This window comes from Mirounga angustirostris, unplaced genomic scaffold (assembly GCF_029215605.1).
Source record: "Mirounga angustirostris isolate CCGP_5_RB_7025 unplaced genomic scaffold, mMirAng1.0.hap1 SCAF_13, whole genome shotgun sequence".
NCBI classification, from domain to species: Eukaryota; Metazoa; Chordata; class Mammalia; order Carnivora; family Phocidae; genus Mirounga; species Mirounga angustirostris.
The window spans coordinates 52023111-52035711 of NW_026991721.1; the positions used below are offsets into that span (position 1 = coordinate 52023111).

Genomic DNA, 12601 nt, shown 5'->3' on the forward strand with positions numbered 1-12601 from the left:
ATTTTGCTGAGTAGAAAGATCTTCGTTTGAAGTTAAAAAAGTTCAAGGTCATATGAATGGTTAAATAACTAATATAAGACTGCAAAAAACACATGCACTCTTTTTTCCTTAAATTGTAGTTATCAAATGTTCCACATGAAAGAATCACCCAGGTGCCCCCAGAACCTATTTTTTTATTGCTCTTGTTTTGCTGATGTGTCAATTGAATTTACTTAAAAATCACCAACATTTTGGGGCGCCTGCGTGGCTCTGTCGGTAAGCTTCTGCCTTTGGTTCGGGTCATGCTCCCAGGGTCCTGGGATCGAGCCCCACGTTGGGCTCCCTGCTCAGTGCAGAGTCTGCTTCTCCCTCTCTCTCTGCCTGGGGCTCCCCCTGCTTGTGCTTGCTCTCTCTCTCTGTCAAATAAATAAATAAATCTTAAAAAAAAATCACCAACATTTTATTCAGATCCTCTGGTTTACTTATTGATCATTTTTAGCAATCAGCTGGCTGGCCCCCAAATAAGGTGTCAGCATTTTGCTTTTAATAAGACATGATCACCATCTGGTGGTGACTAACAGTAACTTGGTTTGTATTGCTTTACAGTTTATAATAGTGTTTTCATATACATTTTCTCATTTATTGAAATAACTGTAGAAATTACAATGAGGGCGCCTGGGTGGCTCAGTCGTTAAGCGTCTGCCTTCAGCTCAGGTCATGATCCTGGGGTCCTGGGATCGAGCCTCACATCGGGCTCCCTGCTCGGCAGGAAGCCTGCTTCTCCCTCTCCCACTCCCCCTGCTTGTGTTCCTGCTCTAGCTATCTCTCTCTGTCAAATAAATAAATAAAATCTTTAAAAAAAAAAAAAGACATTACAATGAACCCATTTCTGCTAAGATTTCAAGAAACTCTGAGATGACATAGTATGTTACTCATCTATTTCTCTCTGCTTGTTAAATGAATGTTTAAAAGTGTGAACTGGTCACTTGTTAGCAAGGAATAAAGACAATATACATTTCACAAAGAAATGGAGGGGTTTTTTTGTTTGTTTTTTGTTTTTTTAAGTAAGTTCTCTGCCCAGTGTTGGGCTTGAACTCACAACTGTGGTATCAAGAGTTGCATGCTATACTAACTGAGCCAGGCAAGTGTCCCTGAAATGGAATTCTTTTAAGTTCATAGTTCTGCAGAATTGTCTTTAAAAGAAATATCAAGCTGATTTCATAACACCTAAAATCATGGCATTGGATCATAAAGGCATCTTGTAGTGTGCTGGTCAAGGTTTTAGATAGTATGGGGTGTACATGATGAAGATAGAAATCTGGCATTTTATAGAGATCTGGTATTAGGAAATCACTGTACATGTAGGTATTTTTTTTAAGATTTATTTATTTATTAGAGAGAATGGGAGAGGGAAGGGGCAGAGGGAGAGAGAAACTTAAGCACACTTCACGTGCTGAGCAAAGAGTCTGATGCAGGGCTGGATCTCAACACCCTGAGATCATGACCTTAGCCAAAACCAAGAATCGGATGTTTAACCCACTGTGCCACGTAGGCTCTCCCCTCCCCTGCCCTTTTTTAAGTAATCTCTAACCCAATGTGGTGCTCAAACTCATGACCCCAGGGATCAAGAGTCAGATGGATGGTCTACTGACTAAGCTAGCCAGGCACCCCCATGTAGGTATTTCTTTTCTTTTCTTTTCTTTTTTAAGATTTTATGTATTTATTTGAGAGGAAGAGAAAGAAAGAGTGAGTGAGAGCCCAAGAGCAGGGGGGAGGGAGAAGCAGACTCCCCGCTGAGCAGGGAGCTCAACCCTGGGCTCCATCCCAGGATGCTGGGTGGGATCATGACCTGAGCTGAAGGCAGTCGCTTAACCGACTGAGACACCCAGGTGCCCCAGTATTTCTTTAGTTAAACATACAGACTTCATTATTTGCTCCTGTATACACATTTTAATGGGTACATTCACCTCTTCCATTTCTCCCCTCAAAAAAGAGAGAAAGGGAAAAAAATAAACTGCAATTAAGTTGTCTTGAGTTAGTGATATCACCTGATGACTAACACAGCAAACTGAAGCCCAAAGCCACTTTTGTTATCATTTTCATCTCCTCTTCCTCAGAACTCTCCTGCATACTGTTAGTTTACATAATTTCTTTCTCTCTCTCTCTCTCTCTCTTTTTTTTAGAGAGGGAGAGAGAGATAGAGACAGAGAGAGGGAAAGGAAGGGGAGGGGCAGAGAGAGAGGGAGAGAGAGAATCTTAAGCAGGCTCCATGCTTAGCGAGGAGCCAACGCAGGGCTTGATCTCTCAGGACCCTGAGATCATGACCTGAGCCAAAATCAAGAGTCCGTCGCTTAACCGACTGAGCCTCCCAGGTGCCCCTCTCTTTGACCCCCATAGCAACTCTCTTTTTTTCCAGAAGCTGCAGAACTGTTTTACTTTCTACCCTCTCTCCCTGTTGCTTGCTTTCTCTATTTTCTTGTCTATTCCAGTTTGTCAAATCGTTGAGTAAATCAGGAACTGTGCTTGGTACTGAGAATACAGTCATGAAAAAGGCAGTTTGATCTGGCCTCTGTCTTCATGGAGCTTAAATCTAAGGATGGGAGTGAGGAAGAAGAGGAGACAGATGGTAGATAATTACAACGTGAGACCTAAAGATAATTAAGACTATATGATGTCAGTATTGCCCTCACTAAGAGTATATACTATTGTGGATTTTTTTTTTTTTTTAAGATTTTATTTATTTATTTGAGACAGAGAGAATGAGAGACAGAGAGCATGAGAGGGAGGAGGATCAGAGGGAGAAGCAGACTCCCTGCCAAGCAGGGAGCCCGACGTGGTACTCGATCCCGGGACTCCAGGATCATGACCTGAGCCGAAGGCAGTCGCGTAACCAACTGAGCCACTCAGGCGCCCCTCTATTGTGGATTTTTATAGTTACAAGTTCAGAAAGCAATTTAGAAGTGGAGTGACTATTTTAAAATTTTAACTAAGGGGCGCCTGGGTGGCTCAGCCGTTAAGCGTCTGCCTTCAGCTCAGGTCATGGTCCCAGGGTCCTGGGATCGAGCCCCACATCAGGCTCCCTGCTCGGCGGGAAGCCTGCTTCTCCCTCTCCCACTCCCCCTGCTTGTGTTCCCTCTCTTGCTGTGTCTCTCTGTCAAATAAATAAAATCTTTAAAAAAAATTTTTTTTAACTATAAGAATGGATTGGAAAGTAATGGTGATGGTTGCACAATGTTGTGAATCTAATTAATTAATGCCACTGAAATGTACACTTAAAAATGGTTAAAATGGCAAATTTTGTGTTGTTTGTATTGTACCACAATTTAAAAAGTTAATCATGTAATATAAGAAAACCCATTGATTTGTATACTTTAAATGGATGGATTATATTTTATTTATATATGTGTGTGTATATATATATTCATGTGTATATATGAATTATATCCAGTAAAGTTGTTACAAAAAAAAGAATGGATTGGGAGGAGTAGAAATAGTCTCTCTGTTGCCACAGCATCTACTAGCTGAATTACATTTTAGAAATAGCTAATGTACATAGGCAGGAGCCACCCAAGATCAAAACCCAGAAATGGACCTGTGCAAAAAGGGTGGCTTGATTGATGTTAGGTCTTCTGAACTGCTCCTCTATTTGATACTTAAAGAAACATTAGAAAGAGCCCTGGGCTTGGAAGGTTTGGGCTCTTGGTTGGCTTCTGCTTGGTGGTGGACAATTCACATCACATCTTAGTTACTAAATTTTCTAGTCTGTCAGAGAGTGTGAATTAGATCATGCTTTCAGTCCAGAAATTCTTAGATCCTATAATTATTGTGTTATTATTAGGCAAATAAATACTTGCCTCAGTACCTAGCCATAGGGGTTTAATAATAGAGCTGGAGGACTTTAGATCAACTCCATTTATGGGCGAGAAAATTGATGTTTGTACCTCTTTCGCCTCACTTTGTCTAGTGCTTTTCATAATATACAAATAATATAACTTTTAAGTATTAGTTGAAATATTAAGTTCAGATTAAGTGAAATGTGAACATTTGAAATGATGAAGAGTATCAGAAATAAGAAATGTTACAAATAGATTTATTTGACTTTATTAAATGTCTGTGTGTATATGTTTCTTTCCTAACTTAGTATAATTTAACAAAAAGTTGTGGTTTCTGCTTTTATACATGAACAGATTAGTTGGGATCATATGGAAGACAAATATATTGTAGTCACTTCCTGAGATCAAGATTGGTGAAGGTGCTTGTTAAGAAGCTTTTACATTTTGCAACTTGCCTTGAAGGCTCTTCTCTGCATCTCTACTGCTGCAGCCTTAGTCCAGGCCATCATTACCTCTTGCCTGAAGTGTGGCTGTAGCCTCCGAATTAGTTCTCTTTGCTTCCCTCTCATTCATTCCTCACAGAGCAACCAAAGTGACCTCCACGTATCCTTTACCTTTTTAAATTATGAAAAATGTGAAACATATAAAAGTAGAAGGTTGTATAATGAACTTCCATATACCCATCACCCCCTTCAGTACAATTTTATGATTTTGTTTCATCTGTAACTCCACCTACCCAGACACTACCCCCCAACCTCCCCCCCCACCACTGCCTAGATTATTTTGAAGCAGATCCTAGACACAGAATGATCTTTTTAAAAACTTGGATCATTAAACTTTCCTAAATTCCTTCCTCGAGTTCTCATTACACTAAGAATAAAATACAAACTCTTTACGTGGCTCCCAAGGCTTTGTAAGATTTGACCCTTGTTCACTTCTCCAGCCACACTGGTAGCTTTTGGCTGCCTCAGGACCTCTCTACAGGCTAGCATATTCTTTTTTTCCTTGGCTTGGTTGGCTGCTTCTTTAAGGTCTCATCTTTATTAGAGAGCCTTTCCCTGATGGTTTTACCCTATGTAAAGTGTTTCCCTAGAATGTTACCAACTGCTGCATCTAGGTGAAGGGTGTACTAGTCTTTCAACTTTTCACTGTGTTTGGATTTGTTGGAGGAAAAGTCCTCCTCTTAAATACTATCACATCACTGCTTTTCTTTTTTTTTTTTTTTTTATTTTTAGTTATTTGAGAGAGTGAAAGAGAGCATGAGTTGGGGGGAGGAGCAGAGGGAGAGGGAGAAATATACTCTCTGTTGGAGCAGGGAGCATCACATGGGGCTCCATCCCAGGACCCTGAGATCATGACCTGAGCTGAAGGCAGATGCTTAACCAACTGAGCCACCCAGGTGCCCCTATTTCTTTCTTTTTAAATTTGTTTTGGGTCTTTCTCTCCCTTCTCCCCTCCACACCCCTTAAGTCCTTTATGGTTATTAAATTGAGTAGAGAGAAAAGAGAGAAGGGAAATAACATCTGATTAGAATTGAAGGCAAATGGTCCTGGAAGCCATTGCCTCAAGTATCTCAGATTCCCTCTGCCAGGATGCTGTTCCTTAAGTATAATGAAAAAGAAACCCTTTAAAAACTGACTAATGTTTGAGTGTGGCTTACATCATCTTACCCAGAGAAAGGCCTTTCCTCTCCATAAAGCAACATCTACCTTCTCCTTCAGGAAGGAGTGCTGAATTGCATGATTATCCAACCATGCTGATATTTGCAGTACACTGATTACTTTCTTTGTAGCAGAGACATTTTCACAGTTTTGGTTCTGAAATAATCTGAACCCTGTTTGGTTTCTCCACCTATAAGGGAACAGCAGTATGGTTCTAAATGAAACTCAGAAACCTTAAGTAGAGTAGCAGATACCCCTTGGTTTGTCTGCCTGCATAACAGCTCTTCTTGGATTTATTTTTTCCCATTATGGTAATAAGCTGAGTTTAGCGATTTATATTATACTTACTTGGTATCTCTGAACTGTTGTTTTTCAGAGTGGCCTGAGTTACAGTTCATTGTCTCAAGCCGTTTGCTTTTCAGAAAATTTTAGAGTGATTGATTAAATGAATTATTTGAAGGTAAAGTATATAAAGACATAACAGTTATTTCAAGGATCAAGTGGTCTGTGGGAATAGTCTCATAATTGCTAAAGCTGTGCTCCCTCAACAGAGTTTGGAAAAACTGGGCAGCAAGTATAAGTTTATTATAAGATTATCTTTTAATCATTGTATCTGAAACTAGTGTTCTTTGATCAGTGACCTAGTATGAAATCAACTGTTTTTGTGACAAAGTGTATCTTTGCTTACAAGAATAGAGGATGTTTAAGTAAAAGACTTTATTGAGAAATGAGAAGAATTCTAACATGTAGTTATTATGAGCTACTGTAAATTTCGACCACTTAGAAAGCAGAATTATAGGGGCGCCTGGGTGGCTCAGTCGTTAAGCGTCTGCCTTCGGCTCAGGTCATGATCCCAGAGTCCTGGGATCGAGCCCCGCATCGGGCTCCCTGCTCCGCGGGAAGCCTGTTTCTCCCTCTCCCTCTCCCCCTGCTTGTGATCCTGCTCTCACTGTGTCTCTCCCTGTCAAATAAATAAATAAAATCTTAAAAAAAAGAAAGCAGAATTATAAGTACTAAGACTGGAACTGTAAAAGCAGCGTCATTCTTAAGACTTGGTGCTGAGAAGATGCTTTAGAAAAATGTCCAAATATAGAACATCTTTGGGTGATTGGATCAGAGCAGTCTGGGATTCTACCACTTTCTGCTGCTTCATGCCTACATCATCTTGGCAGGGCCTTCATGAATTCACAGGGCCCTGACCTCTTCTGCTTCAGAATCTTTCACCTCCTGAGGCCTTGTGAAAGAAATGGGTCAGTTAAAGGTTATATATCAAACTATCATGTGAAAGGTAGAGATCTTAGTTCAGTTGTGACAAAACCTGTATTTATCAGAATGACACAAAGTTGGCTAACAGATATATCAATAGAAGGAAGTTAATAATTACCTAATATTTGGGCAGTGAGATATTTAGAAAATGTTCCAGGTGATAAATAAGTGAATTTACAGATTGTCACTCCGTGGTTTAGAAAATGATCCTGTGTTTTAAAAATATGATTGATGATTTATAGCTGCACTGTCCAAAGTCTTAGCCACTTGCCACGTGTGGATATTTAAATTTAATTTAAAAAATTTAAAGTGTAGGGGCATCTGGGTAGCTCATTTGGTTGGGCATCTGCCTTCAGCTCAGGTCATGATCCTGGGGTCCTGCTCCGCGGGGAGCCTGCTTCTCCCTCTCCCTCTGCCTCCCTTTGCCTGTCATTGCCCCTGCTTGTGCTCGCTCACTCTCTGTCAAATAAGTAAAATTTTTTTTAAAAAATTAGAAGTGTAGTGTTTCAGTTTTATTAGCCACGTATCAAGTGTGCTGTAAAATCACATGTAGATGTCTACTATATTGGAAAGTGCAGATATAGACTATTTCCATCATCATAGAATGGTCTATTGAATGGACAGCATGTTTAGAGAATACAGAGTATGGGAATTTTAATATTTTCAATTTAACCATGATGTTGGTTAATTTTTCTGTTGAAGTTTTTGCCCATTTCTTATCAATTGACAAAATTTTAAGAGCTACTAATGTCCATAAAGGTCATCAGCTTGTCGGTTCTATTTTTTTTTTAATTTAAATTGAATTAGCTAACCTATAGTACATCATTAGTTTTAGATGTAGTGTTCAACAATCCATCAGTTGCGTATGACACCCAGTGTGTCAGTTCTATTTGTAACAAAAAATATAAGCAAATCGGATGTTAACTTAGACTTATTTGGTGATGCAGTATATACACATACTGAATTATGTTGCATACCTGAAAGTAATGTAATGTTATGTCAATTATCTCAAAAATATAAGTAAATTATTAGCAAATTGTGGGTTATAAATTTTAGTTTTAAATACACCAGCTCTGTATGATCCACTACAGTAGCCACTAACCATAAGTGGCTCTTGAGCACTTGAATGTGGCTAGTGTGAAGTGAGGTGTGCTGTAAGTATAAAATACACAGTATGTTTTGAATACTTAGTACAAAAAATAAGATGTAAATTGAATGAAGGGGGTCAAAAGGTACAGATTTCTAGCTATAAAATTAGTAAGTCATGGGAATATAGTGTACATCATGGTGATTACATTTAGTAATACTGTATTGCCTGTTAGAAAGTTGCTAAGAGAGTAAATCTTAAAAATTCTTATCACAGAAATTTCTTACAGGCATGTAAGGCGGTAGATGATAACTAGATTTATTGTGATCATTTTACAATGTATACAAATATTGAATCACTGTGTTGCACAGTTGAAACTAATATAATGCTATATGTCATTTATGCCACAATTTAAAAAATAAATTAAAATATCAAGTGAAGAAAATGTAAAGTACCTGGTATTTTAAATCCTCACTGTATAAAAATAACGTTGGGATATATAGTGTTAAGTAAAATACATTATTAAAGGGGCACCTGGGTGGCTCAGTTGGTTAAGCGACTGCCTTCGGCTCAGGTCATGATCCTGGAGTCCCGGGATCGAGTCCCGCATCAGGCTCCCTGCTCGGCGGGGAGTCTGCTTCTTCCTCTGACCCTCCCGACCCTCCCCCCTCTCATATGCTCTCTCAGTCTCTCTCTCTCAAATAAATAAATAAAATCTTTAAAAAAAAATAAAAAAAAATAAAATACATTATTAAAGTTAATTTTGGCCTCTTTATTTTTATGAATGAACTACTAGAAAATTTGAAATTATGTGGCTTATCTTATATTTCTGTTAGTTCTGTGGAAGAGCCAGTGCTCTAATAAGCAAATCAAGTAATATATAATTTATTTCTACATGCCTAAATCAACAAGGACTATATTTGTCAAGTGGGCTGAAAAACATTTTTTGGGCACATATTTATTTCTGTCCTGTTAGATTTTTAGAAATAGTACCAATTTTATCAAAATGTTTTTTGTGATTCTATATATCTGTATGATATGGAAGACATGTATAAAACACTGATGTAAAGCTTTAGCGAACTGCTAAGGGAGTGATACAGGCAGTATGAATACTTTGGGTGTTCCAAGGACAAACATGTTGCCAGAATCATTAGAAGGCTATCACAGAGACTTTGGGCCTTTTATTGATGAGACACTGAAAGAGAAATATGATTCAAAGGGGGAGAAAACAGTAAGCTGGAGGGCTTAAATAAAGCCCAGATAGGTAGTGGTCTGGGTATGTGAACAGGCCAGAATGATTTGAATCAAGGATTTCAGTGTAAAAGTGAGAGAGAAGGATTGGAGAGTTAGGTTGAGACTGAAATTATAAGACTCTGAGGCTATGGTAAGGAATCTGGATGAGTTTAATATAGGAATTTAGGAGCCAGAAAAGGTGTCAGTGAATGAGAAGTGTTACGAAAACAGTATTTTTGGAAGGTTGGTTTGGTTATAAGGGATTATCACAGCTATTTTTCTGAAGTGAGAGTACAGTGATATCCTGGAGAAATTGGGGGAAAGAGGGAGCAGAGTTGAAATGTATGAAGGCAGAATCATCAAGACTGTTGTGTTTGGGGAAGGCAGAAAAGGAGAAATTGAAACAGGCCATGGTTCCCCAAGTATCACAACAGAAGTAAAAATAAAGATGTTTTAGCTTTATGTAATGTTGGTTTTTGTACTTTTAAAACTGTAAGATAGTTAATGTAGCCCTTTACAGATGAGGAGTTTGACATTCAGTGTTTAAAGAACTTGACCAGAAGAATCCTAGTCACCTTGTATTAAATGGTAGAGGGGACACCTGAGCCCTGGTCTTTTTTTTTCCTGTGTTGTCATTGGCATCTACTCAGTTGCCTAGCCAGTGCCTAAGGTTTTCTTGACTTTCTCGATAGCTTTGCACAACCAATCAATCACTAAATTGTATTATTTGTTTCCTAAACTTTTCTCAGATCTGCCCACTTCTGTCTATACCACCTCAAGTTCAGGTTACTCCCATCTTTCTGGGTTGATATTTTGCAGAATTTACATTTAATCTCTGCCTTGCATCCCACCTCCTAAAACAAGCAAGCAAATAAAAGCAGTCTGTTTTCCTGCAATTCAATTGCTTTCTAAAATGCAGAGAGCACTCTCTTGCCTAAACTTTTAAATAAAATGTGAACTTCTTTGCCTGGACATCATCTTTATTATCATGCCCTTTTTTTGTGCCCATGCCTCCACTTCCATGATCATTTTATTTTTCATCTTTTGTATTTGCTGTTACTTCTTTAAGTAATGTCCTTTACCCCCTTTTCTCTGCTCCACCCTCAATCCCAAATTTAGGTTTAGACTTAGTATAATAGTCTGTCTACTTGTCTATAACCACTCCTCCTATGCTTCTCCCCGACCCCCACCTCCAACCCACCCACTGTCTAACCCCCTAAGACTCACTTAAGTAGGCTCATTAAGGGTAGAGACTTTTTCTTGTTTAAAGTAGTGGTCCAACAGAAATTTGTTGAATGGGTGAATGTTTTTATACTTCAGGGTCATTTCAAGTTAAAATTGGCTTTAGTGGAGAATGAAGAGTCTGAATGACTGAAAATTAGTCCATCATTTCCCAACCTGTTCTTTAGAGCACTTGTGTCCTAAGATAAGGTAGTGTATGTTTCACACACACAAAAATTCCATGATAAAATATATTAGGGAATGTGCAGATTATATCCTTTTCTTGGATATTCACAGTACACATAAGATCAATCAATAAAGACATCAAGAAGTCTTGCAGTAAAACAACAACAACAAAACAACCTTTTTTTGGATTCAGTATTTTTCTATTGTACTTGATTATAGAACCTTTTTAGAGAGTATACCTCCAGTTTCTCTTAGGTTACTAGTGGTATTTGGTATTTGGGAAATGCTAAATTTGATAGGCATATGTGTGTGTCCTTTATTTCCCTCGAGTCTAACTCATATAATTAAACAACATAATCAGATCATGCCCAAGGGATATATGGAACTCTGGTTGTTTACAGTTAGAAGAGAAAACCTGAGGGAAGATAAAACAATCTTCAAATATTTGAAAGTTCCAGCAGAAGAGGAATTGAAAGTATTATCTTTGAAGCTAGAGAATAAGAGTAAGAACCAGGGAAGGAAGGTGTAGGAAGGCAGATTTTGACCACATCTAAGGCTAACTTTCTAATAACTAGAACTTCAGAAGATAAGTCAATTTTCTGTCCTAAAGGTTGTCAAGTGAAGATCCATAGGGATGCTATAAAGGACTTTAGCACTTAGAGAAGGTATAGATTGAAAGAGTAGTTTTGTGAAATAGTTTGAAAACCATTAGACTCTATTTCTGAGATATCTATCAACTTGGGATTTATATTCCCTGATTCTTTCCTAACTCTGTGGATTGGATCTGTGTCTTGGTTTGCAGGATCAGTAAATTATTCCAAATATGTGTTAAGAGAAATAAATACTAGTAGAAATTTTACTTGTATGGTTAAAGGCTTTTACTTGATGGTATTTTTTTTTTTATGGGCTTTATTTTTTAGAGCAGTTTTAGATTCACAGAAATAAAGAGCACAAAGTACAGAGAGTTCACATGTACCCTCTTCCCCAACACATAGAACCTCCCCACTATCCACACCCTGGCACCACAGAAGTACATTTGTTACAATTGATGAACCTACATTGACACATCATTATCACTCTAAAAATCCACAGATTACATTCAAGTTCATTCTTTTCTTTTTTTTTTTAAGATTTTTTATTTATTTGTTTGAGAGAGAGTGAGTGAGAGCATGAACAGGGTGGAGGGTCAGAGAGAGAGGGAGAAGCAGGCTTCCCACTGAGCAGAGAGCCCAATGTGGGGCTCAATCCCAGGACCCCAGGATCATGACCCGAGTCTAAGGCAGACAGTTAACCAACTGAACCACCCAGGCGCCCCTCAGGTTCATTCTTACTTGATAATACTTTGAAAGAAAATGTGAATGAATATTCCTTCTCATCTTTAAGAGAGTGGTTTTCAGTTATTTCTTGCCCTAGTTTAGTCTTTTCTGATTCAGGGTTTAAGAGATAGCTAAAATCAACATCATCTATTTTGAAAACGTATTCAGGGTTGGGGAAAGTTCTTTTTTTTTTTTTTTAAGATTTTATTTATTTATTTGGCAAAGAGAGAGAGAGCACAAACAAGGGGAGCAGCAGGGAGAGGGAGAAGCAGGTACTCAATCCCCAGAATTCCTGGGATCATGACCTGAGCCAAAGGACGCTTAACTGACTGAGCCACCCAGGTGCCCTGGGAAAGTTCTTTTTTTATCATCTTAAATGTTTATAAACATTTTATTCTGCTGGCTAACAGTATTTTTTTCTTTTTTTAAGTACCGAAAGAATTGGTGGAGCTCCATTTGAAGTTGATGAGGAAGATTGGCAAATCTGTTACAGCAGACAGATGGGAAAAATATTTAATCAAGGTACATATTAAAAATTAACCTCTGTTACTGAAATATTACTTTATCTAGCATAAATTGATGTGTTTCATAATATGCTTAACTTTTAAAATGGTCTACTAAAAATTGCAAAATAAGACTTAGAAATCCATATAATTACTATTAGTATGTGATTCTCTTCTGCAGCTACTAAGCCATAGTCTTGAGTCTTAAGGTTAGGTTTCAGAGGTGTTCTGTTTCTTTTGTGCCTAACACTGTGTGCCCAGGACTTTTCATGTCTTCTCTCATTTAATCCTTAGAATCACCCTGATTGAATCAAGT

At 38.2% G+C, this 12601-nt stretch overlaps 1 protein-coding gene across 2 annotated transcripts in view; it reads left to right on the top strand.

The window, feature by feature from the left end:
- RSF1 (remodeling and spacing factor 1) overlaps nucleotides 1-12601 on the top strand; it is a 169347-nt gene that overhangs the window by 35626 nt on the left and 121120 nt on the right. For both annotated transcript variants that reach the window (XM_064576868.1, XM_064576867.1), the window contains exon 2: nucleotides 12213-12304. In XM_064576868.1, coding sequence (XP_064432938.1) covers nucleotides 12213-12304 — 92 coding nt within the window. The remainder of the gene's footprint in view (nucleotides 1-12212; nucleotides 12305-12601) is intronic.